The sequence below is a fragment of the Camponotus floridanus genome, unplaced genomic scaffold (assembly GCF_003227725.1).
Source record: "Camponotus floridanus strain SB8 unplaced genomic scaffold, Cflo_v7.5 scaffold12, whole genome shotgun sequence".
NCBI classification, from domain to species: Eukaryota; Metazoa; Arthropoda; class Insecta; order Hymenoptera; family Formicidae; genus Camponotus; species Camponotus floridanus.
The window spans coordinates 1,624,352-1,651,820 of record NW_020229237.1 but is presented as its reverse complement, the minus strand read 5'-3'; the positions used below and the strand labels follow the sequence as shown (position 1 = coordinate 1,651,820).

The window sequence follows — 27,469 nt, the reverse complement described above, 5'->3', positions numbered from 1 at the left end:
TCGCGGATGACTAATTGATATAATTAAGTAATTACGCAATTAAATAGCTAAGTCCCGAGTAACCTGACGTTCGGCTCGCACTATATTATAGTAAGTACGTATAATAGGCGATATTTATCGCAACTCTCCCAAGTCGCCATAGATTCGGAGTAATTGCTCCGAGTTCTGCGGCACCGCCTCAACTATGGGACATAATACGCGTGCAAGCGGCAAAGTTTTGTCCTCTGCAATCTCACTACGAAAAAGTCGGTCGCAAAATTTTCTGAGAGACTAAAAAAAAAATGCACCGAAAAAAGACAAACCGAGAGTTCGCAGTTGCGTAGACTGCAGAAGCGAAGGCTAAGAGTCTGAAACTTAGAACACATACCTCCCGAAGTAAAAGGTCCGCTCGGTATCGCAATGCGGTACATCTCGCTATACGAAAACACTCGGTATTCACCAGTGGTTATTTTATACATATACAGAGTGCCCCAGAATAATCGCTCTTAATTTTAATCCGGAAATATCGCGAGTCGAGTTTTATTTTTGATTTTTCTTTTACGTATAGTTGTCTTGGTTCTTCTTCTCTAAATAAAATAAAAAGAAAAGAAGTATTTTTTTATTTTTCTGCTCAAACTTAGTCATAATAGTAGTAATAATCAATCATAGTAGTAGTAATCAAAAAATATTATAAAATTATTTTCTAAATCTTACTATATTTATATAATATTGTGATTATAATATTATACTTTAATTTTATTATTATTTAGTAATTATTTTATTACACAAATATTTTTTTACGTACATTATCAAAGAAATTATAATTCAAAAAGCAAATTAAAGAGACTTTTTCACAATATTTTAAGGATAAATGCTTTTAAATTAATTATCGAGACACTATTTTATAGAAAATTTCATTAAGCAAAGAAAATTCAAGTAAGTAAAGAATTTTTGCAATTCTGAAATTTTTGTAAATTTGTAAAAACCGTTACATTTTTAATTGCTTACAGTAAATGTAGTAATTATTACGACATTCATCTATTTATTTTTATTCTGTTAATAAAAAACCGATTCCATAAATTCATCCAACAATTTGTAGATAAAAAAAATATCAAGAACGTGAGACACCCTATATACTCTGTACTGGCATTTTCTCAACTACCACTTGCACCAACTCTATACACTTTACTAGTCGAAATACGGCAAATGTGCTAGCTCTTTGAAGCGGCGATAACAACGTAGAATGTAGGAGAATGTAACATGCGCCAAGACAGGAATTACGTTGATGCTTCTCATGAAACCGAAGATGTTGCTGTTTCACATGGAAATTATCGTTAACGCTGTCTCGCAAAATATTTATCTACTTTCAATATATATCTAAAGCAATGCTCTCATGCTTTTTGCATTTTAAATAACGCCATCTCTTGAATTACATATCTTTTTATCTTTTTCGCAAACACTTCCAAACAAATATTCAGGATATAAGTTTATCTCACACGAATATTTTTATTTTCAATTACTCTCTGTAATTTATGATATCCATATTTTCAGAAAATCTTTTGTATATAAATCAATGGATAAATTTGTTACGTGTCATATCTAATTTATTAAACCTGCGGATATGTAAAGTACAAAATGCATAACACGCATCTAGAAAGTAACTGAATAAATATTTATGTGGATATATATTTTGCTACTCGATCATATGAAAATATGATTTTTAGTGGCTTCTTTTGTGGAAAATGCACATCAAATCGTGACAAAGGGCAAATTTATCTTTCTGCTGAGTCTTTCTTATTCCACAAACGCGCCAAAATCGAATAACCATTGGTCTGAAACGATCACACTGCTCTGCAAAAATATGCTAACTCATCGGTTCCATTATAAAATGACATGCATTAAAGATATCGGATTTTGCATTTACTTGCAACAGGTTGTACAATCTTGAGAATTTATCTGCCATAACAGCTGCCAAAGAAATTTTTTTCTAAATTGTCATATAATCAAAATAACAAGGTTTATCAGCCATGATAAATGTTAAAATTGATATATCATATAATGCAATATGATGCAATTGTCAAGATATATGGCAAAAATCATACCGAAAATATTTTTATGACAAACGTTATCAACTATGTCGAATATTTATAGTATAATTCCGAAACCTGGATTTATTAGTTTAACAATCGTCTATCATACAATCCCGCGCGCTGTATTTTTGAAACTGCATTTTCACGATAGAAGCAGCAAACGCAAACCCATTCACAAAATAACAGTTTTATTTCATGTTACGCGAATTGGATGAAGCGACAAAAAACAAGCATAAAATTGCAAAGACTAGCGAAGATATCGATTTTGCGTCGCGTTATCGTGAAAAATCTTTGGAAAATAACTCTTAAAAAATAAAATATGATAAAAAAAAATAACATTTTAATATTATTATCTTTATTCTTCCTTTTATATTATTATCTTTATCTTTATTTTTACGTCAATTAAGTCTATATTAGGATACACTGTGCATAAGAATAAGGCTTGTTACAGGTTTTATCCCTTTAACTTGCCGATATTAAATTATAACAGATATTGTGTACATACACGCGGACATATCGTTGCTTTGAAGTGTTCCTTGAGTACGTTTCTGATGTGTGGATCAGTCAATCTCACGACTATATTGCTGTGGTCGATACCATACGCTTCTGTAATCCGTATCCGGGAGTAATGTCGATCTACTCACGGGAACCCTTGTGATATCTAAACTAGCTCTGCGCAGTATCATTCGGATATTAGTTTCCATAGGATACTGTGAGATGTTTGAGATACGTATATTAAGATATCGAGATTTATGTATGTGTTATACTAAGTCGAGAGAGGATTTTATAACGTATGACGACTAAAGGGAGCAAGTTTTAGTCGCAAAGTATTTTCATTTCAAAATGACAAGGAAATTTCTCAAAGTCGCGAACAGAATGTAATAACGCGGTCATGGCGTTGAACTAATTGATCGGTTTTAATCTTGAGCAGCATTGATAAAGCGGGACTACGCGTAGAGGCAACGCGAGAAGGCATTTCCTCCCGGAAAGCTGGGGGCGCCTTAGCTGCGAAGATAGAAACAGGCGGCAGGCTTATCTCGAGACGTTTTCCTCCATTTCGTTCCCTCTACCCATTCGTCAGGGAAGTCATAGAAGTGCCGGCAGTGAATGCGGAATTCAACGAGAAGGAATCGATGCGACGAGTATGCGTGCTAGTAGGATTTACCTAGGTAGCGTTCGAAAAATAGAGGCAACGTATGTGTGGGAGGCAGGCAGCTGCTATGAAGACGATTGAAAGAAAATCGATAAGTCGGTCTTTCGTGGAAAATATCCGCTCGGATACCTGCATAGCTATTGAAGTCCACCTATCCCTCTAAAATCTCTTGGAGCGAAAGTTACGATTTCGCTCTCGAGCCGCATGTCCTTAAATAAATTTGCCCGAGATCGTGATAAGAATCGAAGACCTTCATCGAGTATATAATCGTATAACGCTGAATGTCGCAAGCCAATATAGATCATTACCGTTTTACCGAGGGCAGCATGGACGAATCCAAATTGTGCTGAGACAAATCGATTTCTGGAACTCGCAGCCGGTATGAACATAAATTGCTGAGCTTATTTGGGCAAATTGTAAGAGCCACTAGACGTAGGTAACCAGCAGCGATATTCCAGACCCAGCGGCAATTAACTCATTATGTGGCCTAAATGTATTATGTCTACCTGATATTCTTGATTTACGAGCTAAGCGTTGAATGAAATATGCAAACGTATGCGCCATAGATTACATTGTTGTACTATTCCTAGTTCGGGATATTCTAATTTAGAGCCACGTTAAAAATGCAAGATATTAAAGTAAAATTTACTGACAAGTAAATATTGATGCACATGTTTTTTACAATTGTACACACACAAATATATATATTAAAATATATACAACGAAAGTTTCAAGTTTCTCATGAAATAAAAAGTCTCAATGCAACAAATAAAAATTTATGATCATAGAATTACATTAGTTTTCGCGAACTTGACAAAAAAATGTTACATTCATAATATATAAAAAAATATGATGTTAATTGAAAATTCTAAATGCTAATTAATTTCATTAATCGTTTAATTTTTTTCTAGAAAATGAATATCAGAAAATGAATTAAAAAATCAACTATATCGTTCACCAACCAAACATCAATACTGAACGAATCTCTTTTTTTCTCTTTTTTAAAAGAGAATTTTACCTCTCTGTAACACAAGAGTTACGATACGGCAGTGATGCATCGCATATGTATTTCGAGGTGCATAAATCTACACTGATTAGAAGGAGCTAAAACGCTGTAGGAACCGGGTTGAGAGAATACCGACAACTTTGCCAGGCAATTCCAAGACGGTGCGAGTTAACGCCACTTAAAGCAGCTCTACTAGCGTATAGCCGGGGAAGAACGTGGTAATCTATGCAGGTGAAATGTGCGGATGGTAGCGTGTTCCGTACGTTTCGTGTTTGTAATTAAAGTCCGGCAGGTAACGGCAACACTACGTGGCATATATGCGCTCTTGATAACCTGCCTATTATGAAAAATGTTCGTGAAATCAGTAATACACGGATTTAATCTTTCGATACGTTAATCGTTCTTGACAATTCAATAATTAAATATTTTTGTTTCACGTTACGGTTACGAGAAATGTTCTATTGCAGATATTCTTGATACGAAATTCGTGTGCAAAAACTGATTCTGCTTCTAAATAATTTTCAACAATTTGTTTTGTCGATATGCAATTATGATTTTCTAAGATTATTTTATAATTTATATAATTGGAAATTATATAAAATTTATAAATAGATATATTATTATTTATATTTCATAAATAAATATATATTTTTTCATATTATTTATTTTATCATTAATATTTAAATGTATTATAATATTTTGTTATTTGATGTACTATTTTATTTGTAGTTAATATTCTTATCTTATTTTAAATATATTTCAAATAGAAAGTATTAAAAATTATAGTTTAATAGAAGATATTCATTGTATCCAATGTAGACAAGAACGTATTTAACTAAATTTCAAAAGATTGATATGCACATGTTACGCTGCAAGAAGGATCAATCTTGCGTGTTAAGCCATTTCAAGTCGAGAAGGCAGACACGCTACCTCGGTAATCTATGGTCAAAGGAAAAAATTTACTTCGTAAACCCCAAGTAAAGTCCGGTCCCTAACGAATGATTAACAGTATGATAAGTCTCGTCTACCACTAAAAAGCTCACAGATCTAAGATCGATGTAATTTATTAGAAACACCATTGTATTTGTGCTTTTAGAACATTACTGCTTTCGATTAAATTCAGAATTTATGTATGTTCAATTGTGTTCCACTTCATTTTTCGTAAAAAAAAAAATAATATATCTCATTATTCGTAATAAAATATATTTAAAAATTAATAAAAATTGATTTATGAGATATAAATAATATAGTTATTCATAAATTTTATTTCACAAAATTATATTTAAATAATTATTTAAAATCAACAAGTTTTCAATTACTGTATGATTTCCCATTTTCATAAAATATTAAAGGCAAGTGGATCGTCTAGTTACAACGTCATGATAGACGCAGACCTATCTAACAAGCTTTGTAACGCTAATATAGTAAGAACAATGCCGAGATGGAGAAAGAGAACATTTCAGGAGGCTTGAAATAGTTAGCGGCTTCGCAAGTAATCTACTTCGTTGACTTTAAATTGCATCTATTCACGTGGAATTTAAGAGTCGATTTAGAAACGTAAGAGAACTTTCAAATTAATTAATTCTGATTATTTAGAAATACGTATATCACGAAAATTATTAATATTATCGTGAATCATTAATTAATTCTAACGATTTGATTACACAGTTCAATCTTGTCGTATGTTTCGCGTTTATGATAAAATATATCGGCATATATATCCACATATAAGCAATGCATAGAATGTTAATATGCAATTAAATGACATCGTGGATTATGAAAAGTGTTGCGGTTAAAACCGTCAATGCCTTCGTGATGCATTGCGCTGGCGTTGGACATTCAATGACAAATCGGTATACGACAATTAATTTCAGGACAATTTGCAGACCGAATTTACATCGATCGGCAGTTACTGCAATTTATTACAGTCTTCGGGCGCGAGCAATCATAGCCGATAATTAAACTTCTAAACTTCGCCCGATTGCGGAAAGTGCTGCGCAGGCAGGATTGCTTCTCCAGTATCAATTATGACGACAGAAACTCATTAAATCCATTAGATCTCAATGCACTTATCGAATGCTTTTCGTGAAAATATTTTCATTGTCCACTTCATAAAAGTTTCCGGCACAAATAAATCAATAGTAAAATACTCTCTTAAAAATCAATATTCGTGAAGAAAGTAAAAATTAACAAAATGTTAAAAAAAAAGAAAATATACGTATATGTATTTTGTAAGATTATTTTTCTATTTTTTCGTATAAAAGATTCTAGGCAATCTATTGTAAATTTGCAAAAAGCAACTCATTTAATTCTTAACAGCTTGCAGTCTGTATCTTCTAATATTAAAACAAATTACATAGAATTTTTTACATTTTTAAAGATAACGTGTACTTTTCTTTATATTGAAAAACATGATAAGTCCGAATTTTTCTCAAGTCTATACATTACAAAGCAATTGTAAAATTCTGTTATATATATATATATATATATATATATATATATATATATATATATATTTCAATATTTATATTTAATATTTATTAATATTTATTAATATTTATATATTTCAATATATTACATATGGTATGTAAACATCTAATCAATTACCAAAGAATATCCACATCTCAAAAAATGTTAAAATTGTGCTACCGCAATCAGGCGAAATACCGGCTTTATACGTATCGTTAGGATTGCCAAACAGACCTGGAAAATACACGGTCGCGATACACAAAAAGGACTTACCTTTGCCGTGCAACTGTTGTCGATTCGTGTCAGCGCGCAAGTTCTCGGCCGTGTGAACCAGTTCGTCTAATTGCGGTTTCTTTTGTTCCAGCTCCCGTAAGACGTTCTGCAAACATAAATCAAAATGACGTGGACATTATTACGAGGTTAATAACCCCTGTCATATCATAAAATATACAGTAACTAACGGTGGTTCCCACCGCATGCACGGTGACGCAGCGCATAGTTTATAATCGATGCGACGTTCAAACTGTTGCAAATTGCAACCTAATGACTAGAAGTCGGACTGCGCGACACATACTTTGTCCAAAAGTTCAATGTATCGATTGAAAGCGCGTATAAGCTTCTAGAGTACGCCGAGTATTTAAGCACTTTCCACTTAAACTTCGTACTTGGTATAAATCGACTCAATTTTCTGCTTCAGGATACGCTGATTACTATCAGGAGGTTTAATTAATTTGTTGTATATTATTTGTGGTATGTACGTCAATATATAACAAAACTTTTAAATAATAAACGCAGAATACTGACACAAAATAAAAATATGATTGTAAAAATATTAAACAAAAATTTTAAGCAAATTAAAAGCTTTGACAATTTTTCCAACTTAACACACATTTTTCTTGGGAAAAATTTTTTAAGAATTTTCTATAACAAATTTTATATCCATTTAAACGGCTAAATAAACAGGAATTCTTTAGAAGAAAATTCTTTTCTATTGCATAACCGCAAAAGCCAAAATCGAAAGTACAAGCTTTTAGAGAGAACTAATATCCTTATGTAATATTCCACGAAACATTCAGGTCGATCACCTGTTTTTACCCTGCTGTTATAGTTGCCTTTTACCGCATGAACCTATCGATCGCTTGTAAGCTTTCGAGATACTAAGCTCTATATCCGTGGTTCGTTGTAGCAACCATTACGTGTCTTTTCATTAGAATAGACATATAGATAATTATATCAGCTTTTAATTAACATATAATCCTGTCTTAGACACTAGTCATTAAAGAATAACTTGGAAACAAAATTGCGAAAATTATTAATTTCATAACATATAAAACAAAATACGTCAACCTCAATAAAAAATAGTCCTTAACATTTTTCTAGAGGCTTCAAAATTTTTCTCCAATATACTAATAAAACATAAGAAGCGAGAAAACTTTTATGAATTTTTAGAAACTATCAATTCCACAAAAAGATTATACGATAAGTACAATTATGTTAAGTCTCACTAATCCGCATTATTCTAGATAAAAGAATACCAAATGCCTTCTCTCACACAAGTGTTTAAAGTCCTAATCCGATTCTTACACTTGATTGCTGATCGAATTAATTTTCGCGATGCCCATCAAGCATGAAATGTTTATTAGGTCTGGTCCTAGTTACTCTTTCCAATATTACATATCGCTGCCAAGAAAAAGAAACTCGACGAACTAATTTCAACGAACAGGGAATTTCGAAAGATATTAATGCCACACACGCACATATGTGTACATGTATATGTATATATATCCTAGATATGTATGTACGTACATACGTATATATCAAACTTCTACTTTTATGTATCCAATATCCAATTCTTTCGTTCGTAAAATTACTAAACGTATCTTTAATCGATAATCGATGTATCGAGTACAGACTAAGAGAGCCGAAGACTTTACCTTATTGCTAGTAACCTCATTCAATTTCGCTAGACTCCGGGGATCTTTTCGAAACCATCATGTAGAGAATATATACAGTCGCTAAATACACAAATTAGCCTGCTCCGGAAAGCTGCCAGATTAACTTGTTAATTCACTTTGTTCACTGGCATTATATAATCGCCTTGGCTTTAGCACACACATTATACAATATATACATATTCTCTCATCCGATATGCAAATGAAATTCATTTATCATCAGATGCGAAGATTATTAATTGTTTTTATTCCTTTTTTTCATTTGGAGATTCAGTCGAGTTCTCTTTTCGAGAAATGCGATTATCAGGTAAAAAATATAAAAATATTAATAATCATAATAATTGTCACAATTATGACAGTTTTATTTACATTCAAACGTCGCGAAATAATATTCTATGATACATTAAAGAGAATCGTTAATCCACTTAGTGGTACTTTTACTTCCTCTTCCTCTATGTAAAGTGGAGTTATTTACATCCCTCTGACATAATCGATCGCGCGTTACTTCCGTGTCACCAGCCGCTCAGAAACCTGAATATACACTCGCTTCCCAAAAAGTTCCACTCACGTTAATAGAAACTATGATACATGCAGAGTTTTGTTATATCTTTGTCAGAAAAATATCAGAAAGTTTGGAATTGCAAGCTTTTTGCGTGTTTTTTCAGATCATGTGTGTTAATCGTGTGAATGTTATTTATAAAGCTAAAAGAAATGAAATAAATTTTTCAACAAGAAAGTTAGACTTTTATATAACAATGAGTGAATTGAAAATAGAGAATTTTCAGCTTAGCTACAATGTTTTCACTATGCTTCTTCCTTTCTTATTCTTCCCCTTTTCTTCGTATTCATGTACTTTCTACCAGGAGAACAAAAGAATGTCAATCAAATCGAGGAGTGACCGTATAACATAGATAGGACACGTTAACCGAGTACTTCACTTCGATCCATTCAAATAGCAAGAGCCAATGGCCTGACACATTTCGATTCTCCAGTAGTAACCAATGGAAATCCCGTAGGATTGAATTCGATGAAACAGGAGCCGCGAGAATTTCATCGAATATCAGATGTCCCAGCCATTATCGTTAAAGAACATTATCGTTTACATTGGAGAATAAAATTAGAAAAGTTTCATGAAAATTTCGGCACTTTCGTTCTTAATACAAAAAACGATTCGTAAATTGAAAACACCGCCTAATCGCTTGTAAAATTATAATGATTAAAAATCACTAAATTTTATCATTAGATATCGTATTATATTAAATTATAATGTTTCATATATGATAATCCCACATCGTATTAAATATTATAAGCTCATGCCAGACCATGCTCTTGGTATTTAGTATAAATTGTTGATTTTCATATGTGTACATTAATGTATGCATTTTCGATAAAAGATTAATATCAAAGTTCCACGCGATAGATCAGCATTATTACTTTGTTGCTAATATAAATAAATTATAATGTACTTTACTACCGGAAAAAGATACCAAGGTTGCTATATATTATATGCAATATCCATAGATTCTCTTTTAATCAATATCTTTAAACTATAAAAGATAATATCAAAAACAATGAAATATATATAATACTAGAAAGCACACATTTTGATTATAATACTCGTGCAAAATAATTTGTTTGATACACCGCCAAATGAATTTACTGCTATATTAACTAAAACCAAATTAAACTGCGTTACAAGATAACTTGGCTAATTTCCTCTTAACGACACTTTCCTTCATCTCCCATCGGGCACGTTAAACTTCATACACTGGCAATTAAGTTTTAATCTTCGCGAAATGGCTCCGATATAATCTACCAGAAAATTCGTGAATAACATCAACGGGAGATTCAACGAATACGATTTACGAAATGAAGCGTGATGTGTGCGAATATAACTCTCGCGTAATGTTGCAAAAGTGTAAAATTCAAGGTTGATTTAACATACTAGAAGCATTTTGTACGACAATAAAATGCGAGTGCCGTATATTTCTCGAGGAGTATAACAAAGCTTTAGTTAAACAATAATATCTATGGCATAACTCGCTCATTGAAGTCAGTCGATGTACGAAAAATGTAACGGAAAATTTACATAACGCGAGAAGAAGATAACGTTATAAAAAAATACATAATATATACAAGAGATACATAATGAAATGAAAGTAATAAGGATAGCAACGATATCGAAGAAAAATGCACAAACTAATTCAATAACATGTGAAAATATTAAACTTGTTGGCATATAATTGTTTAATTTTTTATATTTTCTAATTTGCATTTTTTTATTATAATTATTGATATAAAAATATTTTATGTAACATAATAACAAATATCTTTTCTTATTACTTTCAAGCGACATGACAATCTCTTTCATTTTTGTACTATTATATATGTATATAATTCCATTTTCATTATTCCATTTCATAACAAAATATTTTTTGACTAAATAATATCTTATCAAGTAAAATAATATATTTTCTTATTAAAAAAAATATCTTTAAAAACCAATGTCCCTATTAAAACTCCAAGCTTACGAGAATAATGCCATGTTAAATGTCTCGCATAAATATACGCTACACGTATGAGTAAGAGGTGCGTGTTCCGAAGGGGTAAGTTCCGTTCAAGATCAGACCACGAGTAAACAGTTCGAAGAAAATTGAACACGAAGAAAACTTTTGACGTTCCATTTAGCGCAATCCTTCGAAATGTTCCCGCGGAAAAGCAATTTACCGGCAAGTAAGTAGAAAGTTCGACGTAAAACTTGGCGCGTTCTGACAACATTCGTAAACGTGTCTCCGAAACGCTCACAGCGGCTAGATAAATATCCCGAGAAAATTATGTTTATTATTCGTATTACGAGGGATTGATAGTCGACAACAAGTCCGTAATAAAATTTATATAAAGTATTATAACGTGAATATTGCGTAAACAACATTACGATACATTTTATGTGGCAGTTTAATGAAAAATTACTATCTCCCCTTTTGCAAATTTCCATCGAAAGAACATACGTGAAACACCCATCATTTGTAGATTAATTAAAAAATATTTGATAAGATAATAAAAATAAGATAATAAAAACTTGTGCCATATGATTTATGGCAAATGTCTCATCTTTCGATCTAAGAATATACGGCCGGTTACAGAGTTGTCAGTTTGATAGTTGCACAGAAATAACTTTTCCAACTATGAAATATTCCCTCATAAGCGACGCGATGGATCTTACACGGTAATGTCATTCATTATCCAAAGTGCAACGTGACGACCGTAGTAAGATGCGCAACTTTCTCGATCTACTCATACATTATTTGATATGACGTCCATAAAAAATGTAGAAGTTCAACGTCATTCAATTTCTCGCAGTATTTTCTATTCGTTTAATGAAATCTATATTATTTTTACAGCGTGACGCGAGATCATGACACAATTTTCAATTGTATCTTTTTATCAATATCTTCCACAATTGCCCGCGATACGAAAAAGCAAGAGCTGTACTGACACTTCTTCGAGAACTGGAAAATAGCAGCTGTAAAAAGCAGGAGCGAACGCAAAAAGTCGAGTCGCGTTATATAACGTAAACAAGGAGGAGGCAAGATATCGGACAGCGTCGTGGCAGAAACCGTTGCTTTTCTAAAGAAAATAAAAGTACGCTAACGAAAAAAAGAAGATGAAGAAGCCGGGAAAAGAGAAATGGCTGCACAACAGAGGATATCTCGCCGAGCTGACTTACGAGCGACCAACGAAAAATTTCACTGCACCTTCGTTCCACCTCTTCGCATGTTTATCCTCAATATTACCATCGTCGTGGTTTTAGTATGAAATATTCCCGCGAACATTGTAAATTGCGTTTTCTCTCGCTCGAAGTGTAAGCGTCTTGTCTCGACGTGGCGATAAGAAAAATTTCGAGCGTGCCTCAAACGACACTATTACTGTGCAGCCGCGAACAAAGCAAAGGAATACAAAATTATTGAGCAACACGAGCACTCTAAGCGTTTCTCGAGTGTATATCGATGCCAAAGGCGATGCACTTTTTTCCTCTAATCATTCTTCCAGCAATAATGACATTTTTTGCGCATTTCTTTTTCAAAGATATGGCTACTAAACATAATTAACGCAACATGTGCCAGCAATTACGCTAACAATTTATATGTATAAAATATATGTAACTTTATGTCTAAAAAATCCAATCAAACCGCAAACAGCAATACATGTTTAAGTTTGTATAATTTACAGTCTCTTTCTCTCTTATAAAAATAAAAATACTAATTGTAAAAATTACATTATTAAATTAAATTATGAAATTATAAAAATTAAAAAATATTTAAAACAATAAATATTAAAAATATTTGAAACATTTAATTTATAAACAATTTATATTTCACAATTGTAAGAGATTAAAACACACTATAGAATTATTTATTTCTTTCATACATTTTTATCCTTACAGGAAATACAAGAAAGAATCCAAAGGGGACGAAAATTCCGCATCGAACGCGGTAGAAACGTGGTCAATTTCAGATATTGAGAGTATGTTTCCCGCAAATGTTGCCCGCGCAAAGCTTCTCGCCGATTTCAAAGAGTTCTGCCTCTTCCATTCTTTTTCTCTCTATTCGCTTTGCTCCTTTTTATTCACTTACGTTAAAGCGAAGCTGCAGAGTGCCGGTGTACATAGACGACGCGGCCGACGTGCCGGGCTGAGAAGACTCCTTCCGATCCATCGCACAGGGTCTCCCTCACACTTTGCGTCGCGCACGATAGCTTTTGATAGCTTCTTTTTTGTCTTTTGCCGGACACGGTCACTTTACGCTCATGTATCTAGCCGGATCGGACAAAGCACATAAGCGATAGTTCTGCCAATCACGCGCGCACTTTGACTCTGCCGCTGCCGTCACCCGTTAAATCGGAGCAGCTATCGTGTAAAAAAGCTCGCGTGCAGTCTGGATTAACAAAACATCTATACATATGTGTATACATACATATATATATATATATATATATATATATATATATATGTGTATGTATGTATACACACATGTTTACGCGATATAAAATTTTTCCGCGGTCCCTTGAGCTCTTTCAATCGAACGTTTCTCCGTATGATTCTATCCAACAATGCATCGGATTAAAATGATAATAGTACGAAATAAAAATACGAGCATTTTTACAATTTTCAAATTTCCGTTGCAACTCGTTCCCAAATGTCATATTTACTTGCGAGGTCTTATAATAGACAATGCGTTTTTGAAGATAACTTATAATCTATATAACCCGCTCCAAATAGGTTTTTTAATAACGGAGCGCACTGCTGCATTTATATCTCATACAAACTTTCACTATTTTCACGGCTAGATTACACTAATATTTTCTACTCTCTCGTCTCCATAAAGTAAATTTTCCGTGTAATCCATCAATACGTTATCATAATCATTTACGCATCGTGTAACATGAAAATAAAGTGAAAACTACACAATTCGTCATCTTGCATATAATTTTCATATATGTACTCTATCGACTGACACGAAGTATCGATTTTTAATAACATTAAAAGCAAGGAGGCTTAGAAATTAAATTAATTTCTTCCAAAAAAACATTTCTTCTTTTATAGTATATATAAAATCAATGAGGATGCAGTTAATCGATAATTTACCTCTCGTGCAGTTATTTAAAAATGGAAATAACGCCTTTCCTTATTAAAATAAATAAGGAAAATCGAAAGAAAAAAGAAAAGAAATAACAATACGCGCATTAATGAAAAATATATTACTTGTGATCAAACGAGAAGAACATATCAGGAAAGACAAAATGTCAAACCATTGCCTGTCAGGCTGTCAGCTCGCATCGGCTTGCATAGTCCAAATCGTTGATGTGACACGTAATGCGAACATAGCGGCCACCCGCAATGTCAAAACTCCGAGACATCCGAGACAGCGTTAGGGCGGATAAAAGATTCAATTTCATCACAATGAAAATGCTTTCGAAAACGGACCTAAACTCGGACGTTGTCGATTCCAAATAGTTCATGAAAAGTGCGAAAAACTAGTCGATATTAATGAAGAATAAAAGATTTTGTTCACGTATTAACGTAAATATTGGATGTCGCGTATGTAACATTGTGCATGAAATATCGTAAAAATTTCAACCAATTTTATCGAAATGATCAATTATTACTCTCTTTAGCACTTCTTCAATACATGTATATTTGACGTAGCGATATATATCGTCTAATGTCTATTATTTAATTTAAAAATTCCGTATTCTATTCGTAAAGAAAATATAATATAATTGTAAAAATTATATCAAACATTATATCAATTATATCAATATAATCTTGATAATGCACAAAATTTTGCTAGAACATATTTTACTTTTCATAAATTCCGTTTTCATCTTTCTTTATGATTTATTCGCTAATTTCATTTTATGATATTTTAATAACTATTTCGTCTATAAAATATGAATAGGTATTTTATATTAAACAATAACACGGCTCTTGTAAAAAATCTAATATAAAACATATTTGTAAAAGAATTTGAACAAACACATAAAATTGGAGAATAAAATTTTAAAATTTCCTATACATGCTTTAATATTGTACGACTAGTCTATAATTTGTTAACGCATTATGTCTATAATCGGTTTACTAAACTCAATTATTGAAAGTTACAAAAGTGTATTTTGCTAAAACACAGTTCGACTAAAATGTTTTAGTTTAAATCAACCACATATAGTTTGAATAGACAAGTTCAAACCAGTACAGTGTTTCTCGTTTTACCATACGATATTCGTTCGGTGACGCCGGATTTTCCCCGCGACAAGGAGGGAGGAAGGAGTCGTGAGACAGAGATAGAGAGGAAGCCGGGTATGCTGTATCGATTTTCGTTTCGTTCGGTATTTCGCCGGCTGCATCTCTAATTTTCATTGGGCCCCTTTCGTCAAAATTAGATTATCGATTCCACGTGCGATAACAGATCTTTAATACGACTACGTATATTTAAACACTACAAATCGTGTAAGAAAAACAATAAACAGTTCGATTTTAAATCACTCATCTAAATAATTATTCGCGACATTTATATTCTAAAAAGTAAAAAAATCATCAAGTCTCTTGCAAGAGCGAGTATGGTAAATTCCAATTCGACATTAAGTAAACGTAAAATGTTAAATGTAAATCAATTTTGGAAGAGATGTGAATAACACAAATAAATTTATAGTGTATATTGTATAAAATAAATATGTGTTATTTACGTCTCTTCAAATGATATACATACATAGATGGTTGATACAATTTATCAAAAACTGCACTTGCCGACCTATATGTTGAGAGACGACAGTCAAGAAATTATCGATACTGTTTAAATTTAACAAAATCGATCATGCATAATGATATCTCGCAAAAACCTATAAATACAAGATTTCAAATTTTCGGATAATCAGCTTCCCATTCGTTAACAAGATAAATATTTGTAATTCGCTGTGTACAGGCTGAGTAACCATGTGCGCAAACACATTGTACGTCGAGAGCTGCGTTAACACTGAAAATCGTAAAACTGTCCGCGACAGTGATACAAAAAGCGCAACCGAAAGCGTAGCGAGAGATTACGTGCAATCGATCGATGATCGTATCAACAATAATTAATAAATAATTCCGCCACGTCGCGCTACATGATTTTAGAACGCGTGTACTTCGATGGAAGCGCGTCGTCGAACTGAATTCAGCATCTGACGCTGCTTCATGGGTACCCTTGGTAGCCAGGGAACGATGTATATACATATATATATATATATATATATATATATATCCTCCATCCTACGGGATGTATATGGAGTCCATAGGGTGCAAAATTCGTGTAGCGAAGGGTGCTGCTTAGCGAATGCTGCGAGCTTTGTACGAAATTCGAAGCAAACGTGGATTTATCCATCATGATTATGAAGAATATATCAATTCCTCACTTCTTGACAAATCGGAAATTAATGTCAAAAATATCTAAGTTCAAAAAACTGATTATCAATCGATCGATAGTAATAAGCTTTACATAAGGAGATATAAGATGTGCTTTAAGCTTAAAGTAATTATATTCATCGGTAAGTAAAAATATTCAGCTTACACGCTTAAAAATAGAGCTAATATGTATACCTCGACAAATATATCCAAGTCGATTATCTATTTTTTATTCAATTTTATAATGTATAATAAATAATGCAAAATAAGTTATACGTCAATCGTAATGTTTTTAAATAAAATTGTAGTGACATTGAGATCGCAGTTTTAAAATTAAATAAAACTTTTAAATGCAAAACGTGTGTTTCAACCCGTCGCTGCCATTACACCAAATCCAATGGAACAGGGATCGACAAAGAAGATGCGTATTGCGCACACGCAAAACACTCCATCGTGTTATAATTGCAAAGGCGTAAAAAGATCTCTTAACCACCCCAATGCGATTCTATTGAAAACACATTACCGTATAAAATTTAAATGCTACTTTATTACGGTAGATTTAGTTATTAAATCCTGCCTAATTATACTGTAAATTTAATAATTAAATCCTAAATAATTATTCCGCTACATTATATACATTGCCGTATGAAAATTTTATTCAGAAAATTTTCATAATGCGTTGTTTAGGAAGAAATTGTGCAATATTAATATATAATATATAATATATATATATAATATATAATATATATATTATATATATATTATATATATATATTATATATATATATATATATATATAATATATATATAATTTAAGCGTGACAAAAATAAGCATACTTATGTCATATCTTAATATTCTATATTACATGTAATAAAAAATAACTATTTTATCTTAATATTCTATATTACATGTAATAAAAAATAACTATTTTTTATTACATTTAATATAGAATATTATAAGATATGACATAAGTATGCTTATTTTTGTCACGCTTAATGCTGCGTTAATAATATTATACGTTACAGTTAATAATATTATACCTTAATAATATATACGTTAAAATTATTAGTTTTTAATATTATATTTTGCTTTTAAAAATTTGGAATAGTGTTTCTAAAATATTATATATATATATATATTGTATCTATAAGAAATATAAGCTTAAATTTAAATTAAATTATCCAGAGAACGCCTCGTATGGCTTGAAACGATAGTCAAGTATTCTCATGCAAATAGGTTTGTCTAAAACTATTGAAAATCTCGTGAGAAAAGCTCGCGCAACTCGCGCAGGTATGCTTATCAACCGCGAACATATTTCCTCGGGCTGCATCGCGTCGCCGAGTTTCATGATTGCATTTTTCGTCGCCTACGGACATAGGAATGAAAGATGCAAGAGGTAGTATGACGGAGATGAAATGGGAAAAATAATAAGTACGCATAGAAAAGGCAAAAGCACGTGAGAAATTTTGTAATCGATGAGCGAGTGAAATTTTATTAAATATACTTAAAAAGTATTATCAACGGAATAATGTTTTCACACATGTGATATAAACGTACTAATAGGTTCTAAAATTACTTTCACGCGGCAAGCAAGTACTCACTCTACCGTAAATTGCATTTAATATGATAAAAGCAACATATAGATAACAAAAATATTGCATTGATAAATTAACAAGCTAACTATTATTGATATTAATATCAATTATTATATATAATCAAAAAAAGCAAAAATATCAAGTATCTCGCAACATAAACCACTTTTTTAGAAATATGTCACTTTTTTAGCAAAAATACACGGATCGTATATCCACTACACGAATGTAACACGAAAGTAACCACGACGTATATGAAGATGTACGGTTTACGTCACAAACGCATTTGTGCCATTAACCGAAGTGCGCGACGACTGGCACGAGTGGTATAAAAGCAAGCAACTGCAAGCCTTTCTTCCTCTCTAAATCATAAAATATCAAATGGCATAGTAACAAAAAAAATCAAAATCGCTTGACACGTGAAAAGAATAGGATGAAAGTGACCAACAAAATGAAAAAAAAAAACGTAAATTATTCTCCAAATTAGAAAACATGTGCGTGTTTGTATATCTATGTGATATGTATCATGTGAAAAACGTTCCAAATATATGACAAAATATCATAATGCGTCATGCGAGCACGCTTAAAGTCTGCAAAATGTTTTCAAAATATAGAGCAATTACCTAAAGTGGACAAATACAAATTAAATAATGTTTCGCGAAAGTCTTTTAACAAAACAACAATTAAAATAGCCAACAGTTTAAATATAATTGAAATATATATCTTATAATATTTATATATCAAAATATTACTGAATTAAATTATCATTTATTTGTAGCTGCTATTTATTTTGTTACGATATAAAATATGCGTATATCACAAACATTCAACATTATTTTTATCTGAGATATACAAATATAAAATGTAAAATTTTTAAATTACAAAAATTTTACAATATATTAGTACAACATATAATTATTAAAATTTTAACCATAAAAAATTTATAAATCACACGAAAGAGTTAAAACAATATACGAGAAAATAACTTTGCTGAAAGCAGTTGCATATAACAACATAAACATGCAGTTAAAAAAGTTTATTAAAATTACCTACGGCCACATGATTATATAAACGAGATGTTTGTCGGCTTTTCTTTGCGATACCCTTTTTAACAAGCTCGGTCTATTTTACGTAACTATACATATTCTCATCGTGCACTATGAACTTTCTATGTAGCTCAAAATGTCGGCTGTAAAAAGTCTGCAATTCCATGACATTAATTGAAAAAATTTTCGCTGAGAAAAATGCAGTAATTAAATATCCCAGTGTACATGATGCCACATACTTTATAACACGAACTTCGTAACTGCAATACACTTGCAAATATGCTCTTCTTGCATAGTATTTCATAAAGAAAAAAAACAATGTTCAAAAGCAATATGTATATTATATATGTGTGCAATTTTTGTGTCTTTATTTTACTATTTTTTTTCTAAACAAAAAATGTTAATTATCGAAAATTCTTTTTATAGATTTTCACAGAGATACATGTTTAAATTATAATATTATACTCAATCTTTTCGTACTATAAAATCATAACAGAAAATACTTTTTCTCAAAACTAAAAAGTTGGATTTTGCTTAGAAAAAAGAATTAATTGAATATAAAATTAATTTACAATAGCTAACTTTTGCAACAAAGTTGTTACGTCGAAGTTCGACATTACTGAAGGTATAAGTCAGTTATGAAAGTCTAACGATATAAATTACGGAAATAATTATAGTATCTAGCGAGGCGGAAACAAACTTCGTCAAAACTCGGTCTAATTAAATATTATACTTCTTCCTACTTTCAGCTGATGTACAAAATTCCATGAAATAAAAGAAATAAGTAAATAAAAAAATTTCACAATTTCTTTTTCAAATATAAAAATAGGAAATTTAAAAACATTTATAATTATTTTCGGTACATTTTTAACGTAATAAAAGAAATCGCAACATTTATTATTAAATCTGAAAAATATTGAAAGAAAACAAAATTATTCGGAAAAAAATGATAAATTATCTATAGAAAATTAATCTTCAGTTTCAACAGTAATAATGCAATCGATTTCACGAATGTTACAATGACATATAATATCATATTCTTTCCTGAAACATCAAATCACATTTCGGATAATTAAAGCGCTTGTAAAATTAAAAGAAAAGAAAGCAATTCTGTTAGTCGATTATCGTTTTATCTGAATCCAATATATCCATAATAATCTCACTGATGCCTCACTGATGGATCGCGAAATCACATGAGAATGAATTTTACCTGAAATTAATACATATCTATAACTAATGGAATGGATAAGAAGGCGGCGAAATTTCAATTTTCATGAACAATTTAACGACATTCTGTACACAGCCGATGCGTATAACTGTATATACAAGCTGTAAGCTCATACGCATGTTATGGAATGAGGACGACTATTCAGCAGATACCGGCATAGTCGGGAAATTGCGAGATCGTGGAAGGTTCTTCATAACTACAGACGCGCGCGCGCAGCTTCCTGGCATTAGTCCTTCGCGTTGCTGATATAAAGAGCGCAACCCTGAAATTCTATGAGTCCTATGGGGAAAAGCCTGCGATGAGATGGCGTGCCAGACTTATCAGACATCGGCAACAAAGCCGGACGAAGGAAACGAAAGAAATAATGAAGCAGACGTTTATTGTAACCGGTGTGAGAGACATCCTCCGAAAGACGAAGAAGCTTGTATAGCTTGTACAAGATTGCACACGCTGTAGAACAATCAACGAGGGAATGGTTTACGAACAATATAGACATTGTCATCGTAGTGAGAAAAGAGATTACGAATTCTTCTTCCATTACTTGTAAGATTCCTTTCAAGAGATATAAGTAAATAAAATAATTTATTAATAATAGATTATAAATAACCATATATTACAGTTTATGATCAAATAATGATTACTTAAATAATAAAAAAGATAGAAAATTATTTTTAAAAAGTAATATAAAATTGATAATAATATCGATGGTTTAAATACAATTCTATTGAATAAGTTATTCATTTATTTGAAATAGTCTGTAGGATAAAGAAAAATTTCGCGAATTTTGAACTTTAATAATTTATTTTTAATGTTAATATAAAAAGAAAAAGCATATAGTCACTATTCATAATCCATATTTTGCTATTAAAATATATTAAATTTAAAAATACTTGTTTTACGGGAAATTTGAATTGAAAGATGTCAAAAAAAATAATTCGTATAATAAAAATATAGTAGATGTCAAAAACAGTAATTCGTATAATAAAAATGTAGTAGAAATTGTTATTATCGGAAATCCATCATGTTCGATAAAAGATTAATATTTATAACGCATTCATATGTATGTCATGTTTCGTTCCACGTTCTTGTTATGATAGTTACTCCACTTTATAAAAAACTTCATCGTTTAAAACAAGAATGCGCCTCGAGTGACTGAAAGCACATTTCACGCCAACATATAGCTCGGATCTCGTAATTGGGCTTTGTCGGGCGAATCCTGTTACGTGGCAGGTGACGACAATGACTTGTGTAATGTTAACAGTGGAACAAGCTTAAGTAAGCTCGTGAGATAGAGAGACAAAATCTACTGTGACAATTACGAGACGACTATAATTGTAATATGATTTAAAGTGAGATGTCAGCACTACTTCGTACAAATATCCTAGTCGCGCATGTCGAATGTATATAATTTTCTCTCTGTTTCTCACGGATATATAATTAGCTTCTGGATTTACTTAGCCAAAATTAAACGGGACAAAATCTAACTCGAAATATCAAGTATCGACGTAAATGCAAAGAATTCAATACATTCTCTGAAAGCCCCGTCTTTTCATTCCCTGCACCTTTCACGAGTCAAAATATCTTCCTCGACTTTCTCCCAATCGGAAATCAATAACAACGCTACAGTAACAAACCTATTGTTTTCGGTCATCCCTCAAAATGCGTCCGAAAATTTTGCTTCTCCGTTCTGAAGTATAAGCAGAAAGAATACCCCGTATGATTTGGCGTTTGTCAGAATACAATTTCACTGATCAATCAAATGCGTCATTTGTCTCATTCACAACCATCTGGCTGTGCGGCGCGAGAAAAAAAAATGACTCCGCTTCCGCGTCCGAATGGAGAAGAATTCCTACCCGAAGGAAACCTTATCACGCCGATTTTCTTTTCGAAGTGTTCTCATTAACGAACAAAAAAATCTGCCATGTGCAAAATTATTTTCGTTCGAGAAAGAATGCTGCCATATTGAAAAAATTAATGAATCATATTATTTCCCTCTCATTCATGTGTCCTTAAAAAAAGTGTGTGTGTGTATATATATATAATGAATTCTAGAATTAAAATGTAAAAGGATGAAGAAAGAAACATAATTATCGTCAATCAAAATTACAATTACGCCTCGAGAGAAATGGAGCGGAAATATTTGGCGCGGTTTTAAAAGTGGTAGAGTATTAAAATGGGAGTTTGAAATTGCGAAACTCTTGCGCCCTTACGCGGAAGAATGCGACTCGGAAAATGCCAGTTTCTCAAAGTTGACATTGTGCAAGCTTCCGCGACTTAATGCAGAAAAGCAAGAGGAATAAAAGAGCGTACGATAATGTACTCTCTGTGTCTTGGCCCGAGAAAATTTACGATAAACGTTCGTATTATTTTCGCGGTAAACTTTTTTCATGGGAGAACACTGCTATGAGAATGTGATGGGGAAGAAAAGCTAGATATGTATATTTGAGAATATAAAAATATCTCGATAACGTGCAAGTTTTTACGGCAGAAATCCATAATAAAGCCGTATCGCATAGCGTTTTTATAGTCTAATGTTAAATTTACAGAGTCCCATAATCAACGAATACAAAAAGCTGTATGATAGAGTAAGAAAAGGAATTCATGTCATAAAAAGTTTATTATTGCAATTGCGAGTTTGGAAAAAATTTCATGTATAATATAATATATATATATTTAAAAACTCCATATTTAATCCAAGAAGAAATATAATACAAAATAAATAAAAAAAGAGAGAGAAAGAGATATCAATCTTTTACTAAATATGATAAATAGTAACTTTGCATATACTAGTATATAAAAAAAAAGTATAAAATGTCAATTTAATAAATGTAAAATAAGATTATGTTATATTTAATTATTTCTTGTACAACGATTTTACTCGACAGTCATTTTATATACATGTATAAATTATATAATGCAATAATAATCATAAAAATTGTACATGAAATATATTAACGTAAAGATTTAAGAAAAAGTACATTATATCATACATTTCGGTAAAGTGGATATTCTTCTAACTTATCTGTTATGTTGTCTATAAAGTGAGATTTCGTGTCGCTCGCAATTCTGGATATCGATCCATTAAGTCCAATGCAATTAACGACTATGGCGGAATAACGCGCGCAACACGACGCCGCGACGTCGACGCACAAAGGAAGGCGTGGCAATGTTCGTCGGAACCCTTAATGCCAATGCCAATGTCAGGGCTTTCCCGGTCAATCACCTATCCTAAACACCCCTACCTTTGTACCTCGGAAACTGGTCGTAGCCCTTAATCGCGATCAAAGGAGCTTCTCTCCTCCTATCATCATTCGCTGATAACTTTTCCACTCATGGTATTACACCAGACTGATTTTGTGAAAAAGACGGGCGATGAGCACTTACCCCTGCAGCGTGCACTTGAGTCAAACCCCGGGGGTTGAAATATCGACTGCACGGCAATGACAGTTTGCCAGGTTACCGACGCTGGAGCTTTTAGCTCTCTGCTGCTTTTACCGCACAAGATACGATGCGATGAAAAATCATAACGATATATATACATGAATTTCGCGATATCACTTTGAAAAGATCGGTAACTGATAATTATCGCAGAATAAAATTTTTAATGCATAGAAAATAAAGCGCAAGTTATTATTATTTAAGTAATAAAGCAGATAAGCAGCGCGTAAAAACGCCCACGATTTCGTGACCGCCGCTTTCGACGGCAGAATCGTTGTTGTTAAAACAAGAATAAAGGAAAGGAAATAAAAAGAAAAAGCGACGGGCTTCCAATAATGCCACGCAAGCACGAATGAGGTAGCTTGGAAGCATTGCAGCTTGGCTCGGCAAATTACGATAAACTTCAAAGGCACGACAACGACCTGGCAATCGTTCGTTCGCGTTTGGAATCTTTACAGCTAAGGCGGTTCAATAAAAGCACATGCGACTAATCAAAATATAAATAACGTAAGTCACGATACACAGATAATTCAAGATTATCACATGTGTGGATCTTGTAATTTTCGAGTAGATGCAAATAAATAATTTTCCTATTATACTTTTGAAGGATCGCGTTGAAAACATATCTTACAAATTGTATCTCATAATACATAAATATTATTTTAATTTAATTGTTAATATCTTAATATATTTCATTATAGATATTTATTCAAAAAGTGAATATTGACTCACCTTTTGCTTATCAAGAAGATGCATAATTTCGTCGACATCGCCGACGACTACGGATTGTTGTCGCAACATCCCTTCTTCGACCGTAAGCCAGTCACGTATCTGCAACATAAGCGACAATCTCATAAGTGAGCAAAAAAATTATAATAATGTACTATGTTGTAACAAGAAATCGTGATATAAATGGTGACTCATATGTGCTGAATTCTCTTTATATTAAAAAAAAAATCTGTGCAATTAACGAAAAATTATAATTATAATATTTTTCTATTAAAAAAATAAATAAAGATAATATCAAACAAATAATCATTTTCAAAACACGTGACTTTAAATTAACAATATATCTTCGATTACTAGTTAATTTATAAATCGACAACTTATCACAAATGGTACATTAAAAAATTAGCCGTAGTAATTAACTCGTGTCTCTTGGGAAAGTGCGAATCGGCGGGAAATGTCTCTATCATCCGAAAGTGGTTCAAATGAGATGGAAAAGAGCCGTTGGCTAGCGAAAAGGGAAGGAGAAGCAAGACCGGAATCAAGATATTTGCTGCCGGAAATTAGTAGGGAGTGTCCGTACGTAAGTGGCCGACTTCGATTTACGTCGTACCACAATATCCATTAAGAAGTAAGGATAAGCGAACATGAAATGGGTATTCTGAAAAATTTCTATCCAACTTCGAAGAAATATTCCATGTGATTGCAATTTAAATTCTTGATCCAAAAGTAGTTTTATTTTCGCAACATGTTAAATAGCATACATGTGGAATAAATAATCGTATGAAGTAATTTTCAAAGAAAATAATATCCACCCGCAAAAAACAGTTTACAACTTAATTATTGTAAATGGATTAGAACCAGCAATACACAGCGTGAGTAAGCACTCTCAATGGCATTATAAATTTACATTTTCCAACAATCATTATGATGGAGTTTTTTCTTGTAAATGGCTCTATTGGCGCGTTTAATTAAATATCAAGGCGAGTTGCGTAATCGCATTTCCATTGGAACAACTACGAATTGTAAAGCCAATAATACATTTAAAAGCCCATACGGGCACGTGTGCACGTGTAACGCTCCGCTAGACACCGGCAATATTTCTGCTAGCGATTTTAGCGTAGCTTGCTCGCTGTGTATTTCGCGCACGAGAGGGAATTCTACTTGAAATACTTGAAAAGATCGTGGCATCCAAATAAACGTTTATGTGACAAACAATATATTGAAAAAAAGCACTACGAAATTCTCGGATTGACACTCGGCTGATCATCGATCGGCGAATATAAGCCAGCGGGCAAGGAACCCGAACTAGCATTCGACGAGGGTTTCGAATCGCGAACATGGAACTTTCGAGGGAGTCGATAAATCGCGGGAGAGATAAACCGTAGTGCTACAGGAAATTAAGGTCTCGCTCGGTCCGGCAAGCCCCAGAGTCTACCATCTAGTCTAAGCTCCGGACCTCGTTTCGCCTTTCACCCACCCTTGTCCGAAGCGGTCTTGATTAAGTACCTGTTGTCGAAGTGTCTGATCATATCCCTTGCATTTCAAAATGAGCATAAAATCACGATTTATACATTTTCATAATTGGAAGATTAATCGTTCTTTTTCTGCAAGTGCAAAAGTTCGAAAATCCGCGTGTGTGATTAAAATATACAAGTCTAAATAATAATCCCTGTTATTTAGCAAAATTCATAATTATTCGAGAAATCATATTTACACACTTTATTATTGCTTTCAAAATAATTCATTAAATTATCAAGAGACTTAAGAATAAGAGATAAAAATAAAATTGAAAACATAGATTTTTTTTCGTTCAATTTTTACGAGAGATATAATTCGTAAGATGTACACTTTTATTAGTTTTTTAAAAAGAGTTTGTTAGAAAATATAAGATATTGAAGCTTCTTCGATATTTTTATTTTCTGATTTCTAGACAACTGAAATATAGCTACCATTTATTGTCTGCTACGATATAAGCTTTTACGATATAAAACTTCACGAGTAAGCTTACGTGTCCGTTATGTATTTTTCACCACACAATCTATATCTATTCTTATGCACAGTGCGTTTCATCGAGAATCGTGAAAGTTTCTGAGAATTCCGCTTCAAGAATTTAACGATGGACTTTAGCATCCGAGCAATAAAAAAAGACGTGATAGAAGGTACACACACCTCCCTTCGGAAATCAACTGCATCGAGAACGTTGCTTGGCAGCGATCGAATAGTGCGATATTTTTACTTTGACGAGCATCGTGAGTTTCAACCGTAACATTGATACAAAAAAAAACTATTATTCGATCATTCTTTATCCGATAACTCTATACTTATTTTCAGTTCGATAACTAAAAACATATCCAAAGAATTGAAAGATATTGACTTGCAAATGATTGTCTCTTCCATGTTTATCTTACAATAAAATACTCTTCGCAAGAAACCGATTCTCGAAATGATGTTGTTCCCCGAGTGACAATAAACGCGGAAAAGTTGGCGCAGATGCACTTTGCACGAAGTTTCTCGATTGTCGCTCTATGACTTTCTGATGCATCAAACAGTTCATTGAACAAACTGTTTCATTTTCCTTCTATAGCCTCTCTTTGTTTCAATCGAAACTTTTATTATTATTGTAGTGTTTGCAAAACCGAAAATGATCATTCTCCAGCAAGATTATTATCGCACTTTAATAAAAATGTAACAAAAAACATATTTAAAAAGATAAGAGATGTAACGAAAAACATTGAAAAAGATGTTAATAAACCACTATTAAAAAATTCTTCTTGCGATATTAATTCTTTTAGCATGACGTGAATTATGAAACAATGTTAAAAATTTCAGGTTTTGCTCCATTCAAGCTTC

At 32.3% G+C, this 27,469-nt stretch overlaps 1 protein-coding gene across 9 annotated transcripts in view; it reads right to left on the bottom strand.

Annotated features, from left to right (window-relative positions):
• The window catches only part of LOC105258998 (dystrophin, isoforms A/C/F/G/H), a 426,695-nt gene that overhangs the window by 302,665 nt on the left and 96,561 nt on the right, over window positions 1-27,469 (bottom strand). For all 9 annotated transcript variants that reach the window (XM_011270646.3, XM_011270641.3, XM_011270647.3 and 6 more), the window contains 2 exons: window positions 24,623-24,721; window positions 6,971-7,076 (listed from right to left, as the gene is read on the bottom strand). In XM_011270646.3, the coding sequence (XP_011268948.1) occupies window positions 6,971-7,076; window positions 24,623-24,721 (205 nt within the window). The remainder of the gene's footprint in view (window positions 1-6,970; window positions 7,077-24,622; window positions 24,722-27,469) is intronic.